The sequence below is a fragment of the Nomia melanderi genome, chromosome 1 (genome assembly GCF_051020985.1).
Source record: "Nomia melanderi isolate GNS246 chromosome 1, iyNomMela1, whole genome shotgun sequence".
Classification (NCBI taxonomy): domain Eukaryota; kingdom Metazoa; phylum Arthropoda; class Insecta; order Hymenoptera; family Halictidae; genus Nomia; species Nomia melanderi.
In genome coordinates, this window is record NC_134999.1 from 37,940,943 (window position 1) to 37,961,834 (window position 20,892).

Sequence of the window (20,892 nt, forward strand, 5' to 3'; positions counted from 1 at the left end):
CGGGTTTCGCTGTGCGCAACGAAATGCTATTTCCGCGGCGCGAACGCGTTGTTTATCGCCGGCCGACCGGATGAAAATCGAATCAGATATCGTTATTCTCTGGAAACTAGTCCGGCGAGAGGCACGCAGGTTTCCCGGTTTTCCGCGCGAAAGCTCGCAGCCCGAACGAGAGATCTGCGTAGGAGTTTCGGCGGGCAGCGCGTAATTAGAGGACAGGCCGCGATAAAATACGGACGGCTGTGCGCGCGCCGCGCCGATTCCCGGTTGCGTTATCAGGAAACATCGTGTTGCAAGGAAATCGTTGCTCCTAGCGGTCCGCTCGGAACTAGTTTTTAACGAACCGCCGGCCGGCTGGCTTTCCTCCTTAAACGATCACCAACGCCGGTATTCACGGAGCGTTAAACCCGATCGACGTTTATAAATTTCGGCCCCGCAGCGCTCCCCGCCGCCGGAGTCCATTTCGTCGCGGTCGCGCTACGTTTTTCACCGGCGACCCATAATTCTGGAAACGTATCGGACCGCAGCGACAACAGGAAGAGATCCGCGGAACGTAGCAAATTGGACCAGAATTTAAAGCGCGCAACGGCCACTGAATTACTCTAACCAAATTACCCGGTTGTTTTATTTCGAAACTCGGCCAGGCATAAAATTAACAAAGTAGAGTAACGATTTATATAGTGGCCGTTCGCGGCGGGGAATAATTTAAGTCATGCGATCGGTTCGCCATGCCGGCGAATTATGTTTTCGTTTCGATTGCGCCGTTGCGCAGTCACGTCCGCCAGGCAGTCACAGTCCACTTGCATAATGATATCCTGCCAAAGAAGTGCAGTTTACGCGGTCCCAGTTTCCTTGGACGCCGATCGCGCGCACGATAATCTGCCGACAAGGGTGGTGCGTCACGTACCGAGCCAACGAACGGCGAGCCGTTGCGTGACTCCAAGCTGCACCCATCCCCTAAATTCGCCGCCGAGTGTCTTCGGTTCGCCTCGTCCGTCTCGCGAGACGTTTAAGGAACCATTCAACCTGGCGACTCGATTATTTCGGCACGAGCGTTTCGTACGAACGTGTCACGCACGGGGGCTCGGAGAGGCTCGAGGAAGATGGAGGACACAGTCGGCACCCCTGACGAGCGGGGGTTGCAACGTGCCGCTTCCCCGGTGACCACATGTTGCGAGATCCTCCTCTTAGAGTCTTTGCTACAACCTTTTGATTTTTCTCTTAAGGAACGCTTTGCCCTTACCCCTGCCTTCTGCTTTATTCTGATTTCCCTCGGCGTATTACTTCGCGTCGTGACAGCAATTACCGGGCCGATGGGGGACGGGATACGCGCGCTCGCCGCGCCGCGCCGGGGCGACGAGACACGCGGTTTCATCTCTGATTGCGCCGGCAATCAGCGTAATGAGGTGGACGTGCGTGCCGACACTCGGTGGCTGCGCCTCGTCGCAGAGCGTGCCTGGTGCAGCGACATGTTCCGCGAGCGTGGAGAATGCTGCCCGCCTCGAGGCTGACGCGTGGATGATCACCTGATGGGGTGTAACGAGCCAATTGCCTGATTAATCTTAACCCCCCGCTTTATAATGCGGAATGGCACTTGGAACGATGCTTTCGGATTTAATTTAGCAAACATAAATGTTGGTCTTTTGATTGCGGTCGAGGCGCGGTAGTATTTCTCTGGTGCACGCGGCTGGCGATGCTGGATTGCGATGACAGTGGAAGTTGTTGCATCCTCTGGTGAATTATCGGTGACATTGTAATTTTGTTAAATGTAGCTGAGCAAGAAATTATCCCGGGTTAAAGAGCTATTTGTGTAATCGATTTCAGTGCAACGCTTGCGATTTCATTGTTTCTCGTTTATTGGATTGTTGGGAAGCAGAGGAATTCTGTTGGGGGATTTTTAAAAGAAATCGTTCTGCTTTCAACAACGCAATTCTTTCTACTGCCGGGGGGTGGGCTTTATCGGAGGAGTACGCTGAAAGACGATAAGAGATTGTTGCTTAGAAAACTCGAGGTTGAACCCGAGTCGGTTCTATCTTTGGCGTAGAAGATTAACGAAACAAGTTTCCAATTACTAATATTCGTCTGTGTTTTATTTTATTGAGATGTTGAGTTTCAATGCGCGAATTGGAGACTGGTCGGCAGGGAACTGGTTTCGAAATGTTGCAAGTTGCATATCCAGTGTGACTATAATTATAATGCGCGAGAACGCTGAGAAAAAAGAAATATTATTCCCTCGGTCGTTATTAAATCTCGAAGCAGCGACCGAAAATAACGATCCGACAAGCTTAGTACTGGGTCACGCTCGACCCGTACAAGAGTATTTATGGCACACTCTTCCAACAGGAAATTCCGTCCATTTATATTATTTTACTGGAAAAAAGCAATCGAAAGTGATGCAGTGTCACTTGGAACAGAGTCGCCATATCTTTCCGCTGTCCTTAAAAGTATTGACGTTCTCGTGGGGGAACAAACAACCACCGAAGAAAAATTCCATCGGAACGATGCAAATAAAACGATGAATCCTCAACGGTCGCGTTACTCGATCGTTCCCAGCCACTCGTCTCATTTCCCCGATTCCGTTGAAGCGCGGCCCGCGATGGCTCGCGTGGAAGATTAAACCCGCGACCGAGTTCCTCTCACAGGTGAGTCCCTCGGAAACCAAAACGCGCGTCGAGTATAGCTCGGGTTGCTTTTAGGGCTAACGACGGGGGCCTCTAAAGCGGGAACGATGAAAATGGAGAGTAGGAACACGAGCGTCTAAGCCTGGAATGCAGCATAAGTGCAACGGCGGAGAGAGAGAAGGAGAAAGAGAGAGAAAAAGAGAGAGAGAGAGCCAGGCTTAGGTTGGGTTAGTACGAACTGCCTCGACGGGCCACGCGGGGGTGCAGGGCGAAAGGGGCCAGGGGAACGTCGGATTTGACTTTGCAGTTGTGCGGCACGCAGCATCCTCTCTTTCGGATGTGTTTGACTTGCTGGCTACAGTAAGAACGAACGACGAAGAAGGGACGAGTGGCCAGCCGGTGGGAGAAGGATGACGAACGAATGTCTGGAGGTAACGAGAACGATGAAGAGAGACGGGTATAGGGCCAGTAAAAGTGACGAGGGTATGATGTTCGCTTTAATATCCACCAGCAGGTATATATTCTCACTTGCTCCACTCGTATCTCCATCCTCTTCCCGTCGAACTTGTCTCCCGATCCCCCCTCCCACCCCTATTTCTCTCTCTCTCTCCCTCAAATCAATCCTCTTTCTCGCTCGCCAGCGTGTCGATGGCATAATCTCTCCGCATGGGAAACTTCGGCGATGGCGGTCCAACAAGAGAAAAAGGAGATAAATTTTCCAGGACTCACGTCGGGATCCGGTAAAGTCGAAAAGCCGTGAACGAAGCTGGGAAGAGACGGTTTCGGGGGAGTCCTCCGACGGAGTCTGTAGTCCCTCTATCACCCGGTTGATGCGGAAAGGATGACACGCGAAATTCTCCCCGCCAGGATTCAACGAAATGAATTACCTACCGCTGCTTCATCGAACACTCCGCCAGCAATTACAACACTCGGCTGGACGAGGAGGAAAAAAAGCGAACGGGGCGGGAGCGAGAGGGAAACAGAGAGGCCAGCAATAAAGCAGGTACCCAACGAAAGGATCCATCCAGCGAGCTGCTGGAGGAATCTCGCCCAGGACCATTCCCGACGCACGATTTACGAAACGTTGCGATCGTAAATAAATAAACGGAGCCGCGCAATGGCTCTCTCGGAAGGGGCAAATAAATGGCGGCCCGGCTAGATTCTGGTGGCTGACGCGGCGCGTCGTCACGGCTCCTTTGTCCGTGCCATGCGCGTCGTGCAACCTCTCCGGGCTCCGGCATTAGGATTAGACACGCTGCACACCCCCGAAAAACTGTACGGACGCCTTCTTCTCCGGACCAAGGTCACCGGTTGAATGTGTGCTGGCCCGAGAGGCTGCGGGTCCTGCGGGATTATGTCCGCGCCAGTTACTTGCTTTTATTGTTTCTCCCGCTGGACCTAGGCCCTGGGATGGGCTGATCTTGTATCTCCCGGAGATCTACGCGTATTTTCACTTAGCGAGTTACACGACACCGGATACCGTTGATGCACCTCGCCAGGTTGGATCATTAGTACCGACTGTTCGGGAATCCGCAAGTACCTTCCCTCGCTTGACCCTAAATCTTCCTCCCCTTTCGCTCGCCCCGCTGCGCTCCTCCGGATTCTAAAGGCGCGGTCGACTTGTGCGAAATTTCGCCCTACGCCCTTTCTCTTTCCTTTTTGCTCCCTTTCACCTTTGTTTCGAGGGTAGGAGGAAGCCTCGCGATTTCGGATGATGGATAGGCGATGCCGAGTTAAGGGTCGAATGTTGTTTAATTAATCTTGCGCGCTGAAATGTGGTTTATCGTTGAGGTTACTTGGTATTTTTTAATGTGTGCGCTTTTACTTGTATCTCTTCTGTCTCTATATTAACCGCTATTGGATGTAAGAGTTTAGCTCTGCCCGTTAAATAATTTCAGGACGCATCTGTCTCGCTTTCTGATTCTCTGTAACAGAAAATGCCCGTGCTTCGGGCATAAATCTTATCCCGGCGACTCTAATCCTTCCGTTTCACTTGAACACGCGAAGGCACTCTTGTCCGAAGGATTATTCGGAAAGAGAGAAAAAAAGAAAAGCGAAACAAACGATCGATGGAATTATCTTATCTCTAATCTTCCAGCTCCATCTTCAAACTCGACACTCTCTTTTAATCCTATCGCGAAGACTGAATCGCGAGGGCTGTTCCGGTATTAAGAAATTAATGGACTTTCAGGAAAGATCGAACGGAAGGACCACGCTGCACGAGGGTCGCGACGATCTGCAATTAGTCAATCTGTGCGTGCCCCCGAGATCGACGATCGTCGTAAGTAGATACTATTCGCGAGGCTCGACGCTTTCACACGGGACTAACGTACGAACAACTCAATATTGCACAACACTCGAAAGCTTGTAACTGTACAATGCCACTTAATGATTCGTGTCGTTACCGGAGTCTTGTCTCTAGCAAATACATCTTGAGTTCCGATAAAAGGATTTCCAGTTACCAATGAAAGGCGAATCACGGTTCTCCATTTAATTGCGATAAGAATTCCAACGAATCTCTCGAGCAAAAATTCTTCCTATCTATTCAGCTTCAGCCAGAAACGTGAGAAAGATCCTTTTACTCTTTATAAGAAAAATTCAGCTATACAAAGTTTAATAGAATCAATATCATTTTACCAGACTTCCAATTAAAACAGATCTTTCCAAGAATATTAATGAACGATTTCCAATCGAGTCAACTCTTACACGTATTGTCCTGCATTCCATCTTCCTCATATTCAATACGAATCTATAGAAACTCTCAACCCTTCTTCCATTTCCCGTTATTTCTAACTCGAGAATATCACCAGCGTCTAGAGACAAGACATAGGTAACGCGACGATTCACCAAGAGTCCAGCCGACATCTCTCTCGCACTTGTCCGCTTGAGACGCACTCGGACGCACCAAGGATCGGCACCGAGCGTCGGGACCGAACCGCAAAATAACACGGAGGCGCACGCAAAAGGAAACACACCCAATAAAGGGCACCGGCTTTAATTCTTTTCGAGGAAGGGACCAGCGACAATGGTACAAACGAGGCCCCTAAACGGTCGAGAAAGAAAGCGTTAATTTCGACCTTTCAAGTGTAAATTCCGCGCTCTCGTTTTCACTCGACCCAGAACGGCTACACCCAAAAAATTTCGTTTTCTCTTTCGCGCGAGCGACGCGGCACGTAGAGCTCCTAGCCGACCGTTAGCCATGATGACGGTCAAGATCCGCGAAAAGATGTTCGCGCCCGGCAATTATACCGCGTCGGGTCGAACAACTCCTTTCGGGCTCCGCTCCGCTCGGATACGTTCGACAGCTGCCGAACTTTTCGTTGCGCCGCGCTGCCACACTTGCATTAGTGCAATGACGGCTGTACCGGGGTTAGACGCGAAGGGAGAGCCTCCCGTCGCGGGAGGGAAGGATCAGGGTTGGAAGGATCTCTTTGTCCTCACCGAGATCCTTACGGCAGCATTGACCTGCTGGCGCAATGGCGTAGGACTCACTTTTCCAATTTCCGTGTCGGTTCCTCCTACAACCTCTGGCAACTCTGAAGAATTCAACAGAGAACGAACCTTAATATACCGTATCTCAATCTAGATAAAATCATCGAAATACATTCTATTCTGTATCGTGAACTCTGTACAAAATATTGGTATAATTTATTCCTCGGTGATAAAATATTGAACCACAGTTGCAATGATCAACAATAGATTACAATGAGGAGAAACGTCACAGATTGTTAGGATGTTGGGAGATTTTGATTATTCGACGCGATGAGGGATTTTAACGGTGCTACGCCGTTGGGTGACTTATTTCTCTCGCGATACGCAAAAGGCCCGGTCCGAGTGCTGGCGAACTGGCCCTTGCAGCCCTGCTGCGCTGTGGTTAACTTCTGCCAAGGGGCCCCCGAACTTCGGGCATTGTTGCAGCGCCAGTTTTTGACAGGTAACCACGGCTACGTGGTGCGTGCGCCCACCTACGTACGGGCTTCACGGATTAACGTCTGGGAGTCAGGACGGTGCGCGAGGCGATCGTTGGAGAGCGGACGTGGAAACAGGTCTTGGCTCATTGGTATTTTATTATCGGCACCAAAGCCGGCCGGGAGATGGCCCGGCTATTAAGCCCGGGGATGATAAGTTTTGTACACAGCCGTTCTACCGTTAATAGTCACTTACTTTTGGCCAGATCCTTGGGAAACCTGTTCCACGACGACCGCCTTACGTCTGCACGCCTATTGAATTTCAAACGTATATACGCCACCTTAGAACCTTACTCGATTATCGATCTTTCTGGGTCACCTTTCTCTATACATTTGGCAGAAGCGCCTGTCCACGTAATGTCCGACGTTAACTCGGGAGGCAACCCCCACTCCGACTCTCTTGGTCTTCGTATTCTTCCTTCGTTGCTACGTGTAGGTTTGAAAGGTTTCATTAAAGTTTAGAAAGCATGTTTCCTCGAAATTTCGTGCGCAAGTTCGGTGTTGCTAGACATTCTCCGTATTAACTCTGTCAGTTTTCGTACTTCCTGTACCACCGAGGCGTCCCTTAAAAAGTTAACTACCGTTCAGCGTCTAGAAAGTTTGACATTTTCGGAATTCGAACTCGGTTAGGTCTCGTAAATCTTCGAGAATGAATTAACAAGCCATTTCCATAGACTGCATTAGAAGAGTCGTCAGCTTTTGTTCGTCGAGACAGAGACAACAGTCTACGAGCGTAAATATACCTAGCCCACGAAGGGACAGTCCTTTTCACCGTGGGACAAAAGTTGAAACTATACGCAGGGCGTGAGATGTGCGCATCCTCTGTGCAGTTGAAGAGGGTCAGGTGAAACTCTTTTGAGGGTCCACCCGGGGAGCGTTTATTCCCGAACGAGATGCACAGGTCGGGATGCGGCCCTAACCTAACCTAACTCTTGACCGTCCCCACGGGTGTACGCAAATGACTGGAAACCCTCGGCCGCAGTTATCCCCGAGTCACTTCTTACCGCGCTAGCAAGTGCACCGGCGGTCTTGGCCGCCCTGACAAACGGGTGATCTCGCACGCCGGATGCAAATGCGCCCGTCCATTGTCCGGGCTCGAAGAAAAATCGACCTGCCGATTTTTCCTAAGTCGTTCTCCGAAAGTTAAGCCCATCCATCTGCGAAGGCGCAGTCGTTCCCCATTGTTGTAAATCCGAGGAATCTCTTAAAATAACGCGGCCCCGTACCTGTCGTTCCAGGCTCACGTGGTCGGAAGTACCGATCACCGGATAGATGGGGCCGATTTTGCATCCCCGATTCGAGATAACAGACCCTTTGACGAGGGACGACAAGTTATGCCAGCTATGATTGTCCCGGGCACGGTCCTCTTTTCGTGACACTTGCTCGATCTGTAATTCATTGATGTGGAACCATGGAAAAGATCTTACTGTACAATGCATCATGCAGTTCGTGGATAATAATCGACGATCTACGATCTCTGATCCCATCAGCATTCTGTTTATCGATATCTTTATCACATTTCAATTTTCTAAAAATCGAGTTAAAAGTTTCCATCCTACGAAACATCTAGTTTCAACATTCCCAGTTCCTCGACGAACTCTCCACGCGTTCGTCACTTGTCAATTCCGATTATTCCAAACGAAAGTGTCCCCCCTTGAAATCAATCATCAGTCACGAAACCTGAAATCCATTATCGCGACAGGTGGCTCCATCGCGAAACCGAGGTAAAAGAGGGCCACAAGAACTCGGTACGAAGCGCGGTGCATTAAAACAGGCGAGGAGAGTGACCAATCGCAGGATCTAACCTTCCTCACCGTGGATCACCGTTCCATCGATGTACCCACGATGAATTCCTCTCGTGCCTTCACCCATCGAGAGACTCGGTAACGCAATCCGAGTAACCAATAGCGTTGTGGGCCGCGTCCGAGTGCCCCCACCATCCTCCGGCGAGCAGCGGGCCGCAAGGCCCGAAAATATCCAAGAAGCGTAAAACACGGCTTCCTTCTCTCTACACGCGGGAAGATTGGTGCGTGTGTCTACACGGGACACGGTCGCGAGTGTGCGGTGTCTCGTGCAAGAAAAGGAGGAGGATAGACGCGGCGGAGTGGAGGGGAACAGCGAACGAGAGAGAGGGAGAGAGAAAGAGAGAAAAAGAGGAGAAGGCGCAAACGAAAACCGAACGTCGCTTTCTTTGTGCACCACTAGCGAGAAGGTTTTAGGCGGACGCTGCGGTCCGATTCACAATGCGGCCGCTAATGTCCACTTACCGAGCGCGGTTCCCCCGCGGGGCCCTACGCCGACTATCAGCCTGTTTTAGTGCTTTACGGCGGCCATAATACCGTCTTTCTTGGACGCCAGGTAGGAGAGGAGAGACCCTCGAGCTGCCGGCAACGTGATTCGCTACAATATTACGGCGTACAATAATCCTGAGAACCCGAACGGGAATTATAGGGACTTGGCTAGTAACTGTTCTGGAACGGAGCAGGCATTTCTACTAGTGAACCGAGGATTACTCGACAGCGATAGGGTAAGGGTTTCGCTTCTTTTAGGAAGATCGACGTTGGCATAGTTATTATCGTCTTGGCTGACCAATCTGCCGCTCGGTAGTCGAGGCTCGTACTGGCCTGCCGCCAGAAGAAGTCGTTTCTACATTACATTTTATTTCAAGTGTGCTTCTTTATCTCCTTTGCTTGTTAAATATATCTCGATCGTTCCTTCTGGCGAAATTGTTTTCGTCCTACCATTCTTCTGGGATTTATAACGCCCATTATATTGCATGGGAACTCTGTTACGTACCGAATATTTCTCGCATTTGTATAGATCGATACGCAGCTTGATTCAATAAGTGAAACCGTTGTCCGAGTATTCTCCGTTGTAATTAACGTCGGAGTTTTTCAGTCCATGGGGAATCCTTTAAATTAGGTTGCGTGACAGCGTCGCGCACGACTGAGTACCGAATTTAGACACAGTTCACTCCGTTTCGAGGAGAATCGCAGCCGAAGGCCGCGCGACAATTGTCGAGGAAGAAAAACGTGGTTGCACGTTCGAATCGGAGCAACGTATCGCATAACGAAGGCGTTTCGATCCGAGTTTCCGGTCGGACGGTGATCGGCCGCGATCCTCTCATTGGGTGGTCTCTCATTACGGCGGTTCCTTCAATGACTTCTTAGCACATTCGGCGCAGGAACATATGGCTCCTGGCCGTTGAATCGGGATGACTGGCCCGCACAGAGGGCAGTATTGTAGGAGCTGGAGTGATTTTTCATGGGAACCGTTCTGGTAAAAACTTCTATCCTCCGTTGCCCGGGATAATGAGTACTTTTGTGATGCACCGACCACCGGTTTTCTCTAGTTAGACGTATTCGATTCGGCCGAACCGTTTCTTCTGCGTCGGCCCGATCGCCGGGCGAGCCTGAAATTGCTACCTGGGAACTGTGTTTATAATATTTATTCGCTACCGTTTTATTCCCAGCTACCTTCGGACCGCTCAGCTCTATCCGCAAAGAAGTGTTCGAGCAAGTGAAACTATGCTTCTCAGCGAACAATCAAGATAAACAAATCTTCCAGATTTCTAAACAGAATTCGCTACTCGGCAAGATCCACGAAAGTCCGAACAATATCTCAATTCCATCGAAAACATTAAGCTGACATCAGTCTCCTAACAAAAACGATCCCTACCGGGCCGAGCATCATTTTTTCCATGAATCCTGAAAACGCTCGTAATCTATGCCCGTCCGGACATCGGTCCAATTACATTGAATAAATTCCGGCGGAGAAGGGCGGAGGAGAGAGGAGCCCGATGCGATGCCGAGCGATAGGGAACGGATTCGATCCCAATCTAACCGGGAGGATCGTTGAAATCGAGAAGAATAAACGAGTAATTGGCGAAGAAGGAAGGAAACGGCGCGGCCGGCGAGGATCGAGGAAGGAACGGAGGAAGAGGATAGAGGGGACGCCGGTAATTATCATTTCTTGTACGAGCCGCCGGTGCGGGTATAGTCACGGATATAGGCGGTTTTGCAACATTCGGGCCCTCATTGTGGTGTGGTTCCTCCCGCTCCCTCTCGCTCTTCGACATGGGCTCCCTCTGTCTCTCACTCTCTCTCTCTCTCTCTCTCTCTCTCTCGCTCATTCTCTCGGTCCCTCTTCTCCAGTATCTCACTCTTCCTCTCTTCCTCTCGATCGCCTCGTTCTTTTTCCTCTGTTCTCTGTCGCGGCTCGGCCGCGCGCATCCTGTGCGCTAAAACAAAACGAAAACACTGCACGGGCCTCTCAAGGATAACGACTATGAGGCCTAGGCCGAGGCGCGGCAGCCATATTGCGGACAATTGAAACCGTTGCAGTGGGTTTTCGGTACCTGCAGCTGCAACACTCGCCGGCTTATATCACGCACGCCATAACGCGCAGATGCCCGTCGCCCGGGCCAATTAATGCGAACTCACGCACGCTACCCGGAAAAAGGGAATTGTGGGTAATTAGATTCCATCCGAAAAAATAGCCGTGAACCCCGGAATTTCGTGCCGGCCACCGATTCTCTCTCCTCTCTCGCCCCTGCCTACCGCCAGATCTAATCTCCGTTTAGAATTATTCCACGGACCCTTCCCTCTTCCCGACAAAAAAAGAGACGATCCTTGCAGCTGCGCGCGTATTCTTACCGGCGGAGTGTAGCTCCGATGATGCCCGGCGAGGAGATGAATTTATTTAAATAAATTCTGGTTCAGCGTAAGCTAACCTCTCGCGGCGGGCACGGGAAGCCACTTGGCACTGCGAGCGTGTCGCGTTTGAATCGTTTCCGTCGCGTCTGCCAACAGTTCGAGACGTTCAACTTTTGTTTAGTTATCCTCGAGATTTATGCAATGGAACGCGATGACTGATTCTAGACGACAATTGTCGAGGTAATCGCATCTCGTGTTTCACTTGTCGAAGGTTGGGTCGAGTATTCTTCAGTTTCAGAAACTCACCCCTTTTCGAAGCTTCCTTCCCGTATCGCGCGCTATAAATTCAACCGCCGCGATTTTGAGTCTAATTACTCGGCAAAAAAGCCCGATAAGGATCTACAATTAATAATTGTAAAATTCGCGGGGAAAACGAGTCGATACATCAGTTCGATAAGGTGGGCCCGGTTAATTGGGAATATAAATCGGCGTTCGAGCGTGTAATATTTTTCTACCCGGAGATAGCGGCCCGAAATATTTTTCCCGCGGCCAAAAATACATGGCCACCGGGCCGCGTTCACACTCGCGCCCGGACAAAGAATGCATTTGCCACATTACGAAGGACTTTTTGAGAAAGACGACGGCGGCGGCGGGCAAGGGGGGCGGGGTGGGTAACCCGATGCCACTGGCGGCAGCGCAAGTTCAGCACCGACGCTGTTAAACCACATGGCCGATAGTGGGGGGCGAATGGTTCTTTGTATCCGTGTGTATAGAGGACCATCTAAGGCCAGCCTAAGTCGGCTTTTCGACTTTTTAGCCGGGCCCGTAGCATGGGCCTGAATTATCTTCGATTTTTATGTGCCATTACAGATTCACTGAGAATCGAATCCTGTAAGAGGCCTGCATAGAAGTAATTTATTACGGCCGGCACTGAATTATCTTCGTATTTTTATGCGGCCATTACGGATTCACTCGAAAATCGAAATGTTTTCGAGACCGAGTTTCGCCGCGGGATCGCACACGAATAATTTATCGTGTCTGAGTCTGAATTATCTGCGGTTTTTACGTACCAGACCCGCTGGGAATCGAATTTCGCGGCAGCCTCGCGTAGAAATCGATATGAAATTCGTCCGGAGGTTCAATTGCTCTACGCTTCGTCTTGCGACACTGAAAAATTCGTGCAAGGAGAAATTAGAAAGTACAATCCGCGCGTGTCATATCTGCTCATATTTAAAAGCCAACGTTCGCCTTCCTTTTATACGACCGAACTAAACGAAACGAGTTATCCAACGTTTTCCAACAACGAAGAATTCGAACACCGGCGCGCGCCGGATCGCCGCCGACACCGCGTCGCGAACTAGATTTCACTCGCGTTTCCTCGATTTCCCTGCCCGATATTCCCCGGCCGAGCCCCGGTGATCGGTCCCAGAAACAGAAACAGAAGCTAGAAAGTCGCCGAAAAGCCCGCGCCAGGCGTCGTTCCCGAGCAATTAAACCGATCGGCCGCTGATTGCGCGGCTAGTTTAGTGGCGCATAAATCGTCGATTTAAACCGTCGAATTTTTTACGGTCGCTCGTCATAACGGTAGCCGGTGTTTTCTACACGTGTTGCCCGGCCGTTGCGGGCCGAACATAAAGTCCCCGGGGCCGCGGCGTATAAATGTAAATGCGGTTTGGCCGAAAGAATTTTTAAGCCCGGCCAGATTCGGAATGGCGTCGATGGTAATGCAACTTCGACACCAACGAACGTCGGGGCTGAAGCGAGACCGAGATTGCCTGCTGGCTCGGTGGGACTCGTGGTGAAAGGGGGAAGAGATGGGGGGCACGGGTTCGCCGAATCTAAAGGACTCGCTGGCTAGCAGGGCCCCGAAAGTCGTCCTACACGGTCAGGATCCAATCTCATTTGGTACTAGCATGCCTTCGCTCACTCACCTCGGAGCCACGGATTATTGGCTCCGCTGGGTCCCCTCGTCTCTCACCGGGCCCCACGGTGCTTCCACTTGATCCACGACTCTCCCGGGAGACAGACGGAGAAGGAGATAGAACCGCATCCCCACCTCGTAGATCATTATCGCCAGACATTCCGAGATGTATCTTGCGGTGCAAATGCGGCATTACCGTGGAACGGTCTCCGCAGACACGTCGCGCGATCTCCGCGAGCGGTTCACCCCGAAAAAACGATTGTCTTTTCCGGCGGAGCACCGGGTAGATCGTTCGAGAACCGATTCTTTTCGTTCGCGCATGATGATTCGGCCCGTTCCCGTGGTACCGCGGCTGCGTGCCCCCTTCGCGGCGCGTCGGATATCGCCGAACGACTAAAAAGAACGATCTATTTATCATGACACCCGCGATCGTAAAGAAAGGCCTTTCGAGGATACTCACGGGGGTTGTCTGATTCATCAGCTTCATTCATCAACGTCCGCCGCTTCTGTTTCTTTCATTTCTTTGAAACCTAACACGCTCGCCGGCGCGGCGGTGCCGCCGCCACGCCGCAGCCGCGAAACCCGCGCGCATGACCGGTTATGGTTCCCGGCCGTGACTTTATGATTAAACAGTTCATTAGGGGGATGACTTCTAAATAGCCAGATCCTTTTATCGATATAGATCATCCGCGATACCCTTCCATTCTGGGTCAGTCGTTGGGAACGGGGCCTCATCCTTCAAAATCTATCGTTCTCCCGTGAAAAGGAAGCCCACGGTCTACCTCATCCCCTATCTCTCTTCCTGTCCGACGAATTATCGCGTGTACTCGACGATAACTCGCCGCGCACTGGCGAGGGACGGGGGAGGAGGGGACACGGGATTCAATACGGTGGCCAAAGGGGGACCCGGTATCGATCGAGTATCTCCCACTAATTGGGATTTCGCGGGATCCTCCGGCACAGACTAGGAAAAAACGTGAAGCAAAACGGAGGAGGGCGTGGGTCTCAACATGGTATGACGCGATAATGCGGTACGGACCGCGTTCAACTGGCGGACGGGGGCGAAACGGGGGGAGGCGGAGGCAAAACGAGAAGAAGAAGAAGAAGAGGCAGAAGAAGCGGAGGAAGAAGCAGAGGGAGAGAAGAAGAAGCAACAAGAAGGAGGAAGGAGACAGAAGGGGGGCAAGGAGGGTGGGGCCTGCCGCACTGACCTTGACTAGGCCCGAAGTTGAGGTGGGTTGAGGTGCTGCCGGGCCCTCCTGTCCACCTTCCCCCACCTCTCCCGCTCGTCGAGCACCGAGCTCTCCGTCCCACCTTTCGTCTCGCCGCGCTCGCAACCCGCCCTGGCCCCACCGGGCCTGCCTCGTAGTTCTGCATTCGCAGACTCCTCCATCAAGGACATCACAAAAAGTACATTAGACGAAAACACGTTGCCATTATACCGCGGCCGAGCACCGCGAGAGAGGAGAGCGAAAACGCTACGTCTGCTGCGGCTGAGGCCGGTGTGCAGCCACTGCAGCGGCTGGGACCACCACCACTACCACCGCCACCACCACCGCCGCCACCACCACCACCATTGCCACCATCACCACCACAGTCGCCGACATTCGGGCCCCCGCAACACCATGAAAAAAGCCCACGGGCGACTCCGGCGTCTTTCTACAACTACGCCAACTTTAGGCCGGGCTCGAGACCCGAATTTCTATTGCGCCAGAATTTCCGGTGGTCCCGACTTCGGAGATGGTTCTGGTGACGAGTTAGATCGGGGTTAGGGGGTTTGAATAGGGAAACATTAGGTGTAGCGTTGGTTTCGTTGGAGGTGTAGATCAGGCAGCGATTAGATTTGGAGGAATCCAGATTGGGTCTAGATTAACCAATTGACTGTTTAAAAGAGATTTATGTGTATTCCTAATTAGGAATTTGCAGCTTCGATTTTTGCTGAATAATTGAGATTGCACGACGATAGAAAGAAATTGGAAGGCTGTTAGTATCGTGGCTGTGATTTCCGTAGATTCATTCGTGAAAATGAGTATAGAGAAAGAGTCAGCAAAGTCGAGTTCCCCGAATCGAGTGTCAAAAATAAGAAGGTGGTGAAACGCGCCTTAACTGCCGCCTTTATTTCTGGCCCTCGCGGTGCACCTTACCACTCTCTCTCCCTCCCGCTCCGCCCGTCTCTCTTTCTCCCAAGATCAAGGTCAACGTTGGAGATGACTGGACTCTTTAAGCGACGTACCTTTTCTTCGTAACTCGCGATGGGTCTCGCGCTCTCCTCTCTAGCTAAAACCGTGCACGTACCGTCGCCGTCGTGGCGATTTCCGATCGAGAGCCGCCAGGTGAATAATGGCCGGTTACCGGGAGCTAGAAAGTTTGTCACGCGATCCTGGAACTCGGCTGTACACGTCGCTCGTCTGTCCGACGGACGGAGGAAAATGAGAAGAGACGCGGGGCAACGGAAAGAAAAAAGAAAAAAACGGGAGAAAAATCGGGCCGACATTCGTAACGGTGTTCGCCACTTTGTGAGCGGACCACAGCGTCCCTCGTTCTCGTTTCCGCGGCGTTTCACGCGCGTTGCATGAAACATGGGGACCCCCGTTGTAATTATCATCGTTACAGCGTGGCCCAACGGCGGATATTTTATCATTCGGACGGGCGCAGGAGGCCGCGCGGTTTGTCGCGCTATAAATCGTTGCCCGCAAACGAGCAAGAAGCGAGCTCGCTTCTTGCGATTCGTCGCGAGTCGCCTGCCAGCTACGCTCCGGCCGACCGACCGGCCTGCCGCTCTTTCGCGAGCCTCTAAGTGCCTATAACGGATAAACCACGGGGCAATTCCGATGAGGCGGAATACCGCGGCTACCGGCCACGACAATTCCACGCTCGCTTTCTCTACCGAGCGCGAGAACCCATTAGAACCGAGAGAACTAGGCGGACTACACGGATTCACCCGCGCGCGCGCGCCGCTCTCCGGCGAGCGTTTCCGTGAATTTATCGCTACGGCTTTGGCCAACGCCGCGCATGTACCGGCCCACTCTCTTCGTAGCTTCTTCCTTTTTCGAGTTGACGTCTAAATACCCGAGGCCTCGTTCGCCGGACCGTAAAACCGTGACTTTGAGCGCGCCTCTTTTAACAGCTGGACGGAGGCTCGATGAAGATGTCGGCTTTCACTCGATTAATATCGACGGCATTGTTTTATCGCCGCGAATTAAGATAAAGCAGCTTGTCGCGCGCTGTGTTAAGATGTGATTTTTCATGTTCAACTCGAAGAGGAGAATTATTCGCCGACCTGCGGACACGGAACCGACAGTTCCGCTGACTCCGACGTCGGCGTACTCTGAAGACGCTAATGGACGTGGACTGATTGAATTGCTGGGGTATTGTACCGTGGGACAATGAGAGCTCGATCTACGCTTACGTTTAGTAAATTTAATCGCGTTACGTCTATATTGAAATTACAGCTGGCCTTTGTCGCGTCCCCATTGTCCCGCGTGATGCGATTCATTTCGGAGTTTCCTTGACTGGGGATTATCCACGCCTCGCCGATGAAGCTTGTAACTTTTCAGCGTTTCTGTTCGTCGCATTTCCTCGTAGATGGAATATCTTCCAATTCCATGCAACGTCTCACTAACACGCTCGGTGTCCCATAAACACGTAGCGTGATACAAAGTAAATAAAGTGTCTCTCGAGCAAATGGAAACAGATTCTCGAGAAAAAGTGCCATAACACAGTAACAAAACTCGAGACCGCGAATGGTGCTCTAAACTTCTGCTCGGCCGTGTACGTCTCGCGTTTAAGACGTCATTGTAACGGACAACATGTACCAGAGGGAAATCATCAAGCGCCGGACGTGTTAATTTCTCGGCCGTTCGACAGCGATAACGGGCCCGAGTGCCGGCCATTTTTTCGACGATAAAAGTCGGCGAAGAGCGCGGATGCGCCTCGCCGTCTCGCCCGGCCCGGGATCGTTTTAATTGCGTTACTTTAAGTGTGATTCGGTCGGAAAGTAGAAAATGGCCCATAAACGGGTTTCCGCGGTGTGTTATGCGAGCTATGCAGCGCCGGAGCTCCGTGAAAGTCGATTCCCGGACGCCCACTCCCCCGGAGTGCTCGAGCACTCGGTTTGTCCGAGTGCAGCGGCGGTCCGTCAACGCGTTGCGCCCCGTTCGGCGACGCGGATCGCTCGACGATAGGGCCTCGAGAAATCGTTACGATATTTACGGCGGCCGATAATCGATACCCGGCTTTCAGCGGGAGAAGTTGTTAACTAGTCGGGAAATAATGGCCGCCTTAAAAACCGTATCGTTACCTGATATATTTGCATCGTATAAGTTTACGCTTCTGTCCCCGCGATACCTCTTTATCTTTATCGCGGGCTATAGGTTTATTATCGCGTGTACCGTCGGACACGTACGGCGCTGTACGCCCGGTGGTTATGGTGCGCCGGCATTCCACGGATGGGAAAGGGACGTTTATTGGGGGGAGCTGACGTATAGGAAAAGAATCGAGGACTGAACACGCGGTTCTTCGAATTAAAGCTTCGACCGCTAATGGCCTGCCTATGTACACAGCTCGCTTTTTATTCTCGCCGCTCTTTTTTCTCTTTATTCCCTTTGCCTCGTGGGGAGATACGTTACCGTTTCGTTCTCGGTGCTTAGAATATTCAGATGATTCCAAGCTTTTTGTGAGATTCCGAGATTATCTCGTTCGTAGCACTGTTTAACCCCTTGGCCTATGATTTCTTCAACTCTCGTCGATACGGATACTTTGTCATTAATAATTTCTTCGAGAAAGAGAAAAATTCTAAGCATATGTTACGCCTGTATTTCCTTTGAAGTATAATAGTTGATTACAGAGGAGTAATATTTATTTTGAATTTGTATTAACTAATATATATATTTGTTGAATCACGTGGAAAATCTTCACCACGAGTCTCACTCGTTGTAGGACAAGGGGTTAACGGAAGCAATGCTTTCAAAGATCTTCGAGAGATTGAACGATCAATCTATGTTTCTAGATTCATTACAAATTCGTATCATAGAAGTACTGGAAAACGGAAAATTCTTTATGAAAATAGTTCCAAGTAATTCGCGAATTATTCGACTAACACACGAGTATGTCCTCCGAATTGAAACGTGTTTCCTCGACTGTAATGATTCCGTCAGTCGAAAAATCGCGCAAGCATCATCGCGTTGAATGAAGCTATCGAGCCGCTGGTAGCGAGACAACTATGTTGACAAACGATATAGTAGAAGTGTCCATCAATCCGTAAATAGAATCGATAAAACGGCCCAGTCATTCTTGACAATAGGATGACTCCGCCGTAGTCATTACGATCGCGCGCGGCTGTGTGCGCGTGCACGCGCGCTCGCTCGCGCGTGTGTGGTGCATACCTCCTTTTATACGATGATGCGAACACGAACGTCGGGAGTCATTTAAACGCGCCTCGTCATTGAACTTACAGCGGTACCCGCGTTTATATCACGCAATACGCTGCTCGAAATAATTAGAGGATCGCGTACCTCGCTGAGGTAAGGATTATTTTTAGAGCCGCTCGGACGTTCATCCGATGCAACGCGATATTAAAACCTACACGCTTACATTGTTCCACCCGTTAATTTATTCCGCACCCCGGCGAAGCCCCCTTAACCATTACACTATATCCTTTCAATTTATACGGAATATGCATGAAACGTAACTCCTGTACCACACGTTTACATTTCATTCGCCTTTTATATTAATTTACGTTTAATTTATTCCGAGCCGTTCTATCAATTATGCAGTCAATTACAAACTGCTCCCGTTTTATATTGTACACCTGGCGCGAGCAAAACCTTGCTTCCAAATATTAACTTTGTTCCTCGAACGGAGATCTTACGGCAGCGTTCCCTTTTCCTCCGGTGGTACTTATATAATTGCTCGTATTAATTTATATGTAAGCCGCATCGTCAATTTCGTTAATTTATTCATTATGTATCGGCTACACGAGTTGTCCTCACTTCGGCGATACTCGTTTATTTCACGGTTTCCTCGGGTTTCCTTGAGTTTCCTTCATTTTCCATCGCAGCGCGACGCTAATTCTTATTAACGTTCGATTTATTAACGACCGGCGGGGACCGCGTGTATCTTTCCGCGGGCGCTAACGTGAATTATCCGTGGAACCGTGGGGACGTATCGGGGATGCCTACTGCTAGGGTCCACGTGAAATACACTGGCGGGCACCGCCTACATTTCGGGTATAGCTCGCGACAAGTCCTTGGCATTAAATATGTAAATGCCCTGGCGACCGGCACGCACCGGCGCAGCCCGTTTAATTCGTCGGTGAATCGACAATCGTGCGGACATCTCGTCAATTGGGATTTCGGACGGCGTTCCATGAAACCATTGGCCGGTAATTAGGTTGCGCATAATGATAACCGGACAAACACGTTGGCTAGCCTGCTGTACACACGATTCTATCTCGCTCCCTCCGTCCCTCTCCGTCGTTCGCGTGTACGTGGACACGCTCGCACACTGTTGACACACGGTTGTGTCGGTTGCAAACAGACAAACAAGCGAAACCGCCGATTAAATTATTATTCTCACGGAGGCTCGTTAACAGCAGAGAAGAAAAATACTCGCGCGAGCAGCTTGTCGCTCGCTGGCTAAGGAATTACTTCGATCTTAATTGCCGTTTCTGCGAACCGAGAGGAAAAGCGGAGATGAAGGTAGCCCGTGTGTGCCGGTCGCGCCATCTTTTTTCGACATTTACATTTGCACATTTACGAACCGTGCTTGATTTATTACTTCGTTGTTCTTGTTCGTCCGCCTACCGTGCCTACGGCGACTTTCCATCGCTCTACAGAGTGTAATTTCTGCTTAGAGTTGCGTCACGTGCGTCTATAATCTAGAGATATTTCAGAGATGGCTGCTTGTTGCTCGAGCCGGTCAGCTTAACCCTTTGAGGACGGATGTCGTCATGTCGGCGACAACGAAGTTTCTCGTATACAATGAACAATTTCAAACGATCATTCGATCAACTGAAGTTCAGTTTATAGTTTCTTTTTTTCTGACGTTTCGGACTACAGTTTATTATTTAACTTGCTCTGTTGAAGCTTTCGAAAGTCCATAAATTGTTAATTGTAGTCTCGTTTTAAGAAAGATTTGACTGAAATCGTGATCGTGGCTGACGAAGGAAGTAACCTTGAAAAGTTTATACGAAAAAAGATGATTTTCTCGATAATTTGAGACACACGAGGTATCGGAGACGCAAACGAACGATCGTATTTACTTGTTGGTGCGTGATATAAGGAGTTCAGCTTTATTAATGACGCCATTTTTTGGAAGCCGTTCGACCTTGTTTACGAGACGTCGACATTTTTACGTTGAACCAACACTGTACGCTCTTATCTTCCCATCAACTGCTCAGAATCTTATTAACGCAAGGTTGTAGGCGTCTCGATTCTGTCGTTCCTCGTTCAAACCGAAAGAAAGAATCTTTTTTCAGGAAGCCCACTGACGCTTCCTCCGTCGTACACGCTCCGCCTTACTTCCAAGGCGAAGTCTCGCAAAAAGAATTGTTACGAAGCATCCGCGAGCTCTTTTATCATCTAAATGAATTGCAGTGACTCAGAAAATACTGTGAAATAGCGTTTACAAAGTAGACAGTGAGGTCATGCGAGAGATATCAAGGTGGATTGCTGTAAACAGTGCTCAGAGTCAATTATATCTGTTGATTGTCGCCTGGAGAAACAATGGAA

The 20,892-nt window shown here is 50.5% G+C and overlaps 1 protein-coding gene across 1 annotated transcript in view; it reads left to right on the forward strand.

Annotated features, from left to right (window-relative positions):
• LOC143174182 (uncharacterized) overlaps positions 1 to 20,892 on the forward strand; it is a 61,459-nt gene that overhangs the window by 30,862 nt on the left and 9,705 nt on the right. Inside the window, exon 3 of the mRNA XM_076371027.1 lies at positions 4,810 to 4,899. Coding sequence (XP_076227142.1) covers positions 4,810 to 4,899 — 90 coding nt within the window. The remainder of the gene's footprint in view (positions 1 to 4,809; positions 4,900 to 20,892) is intronic.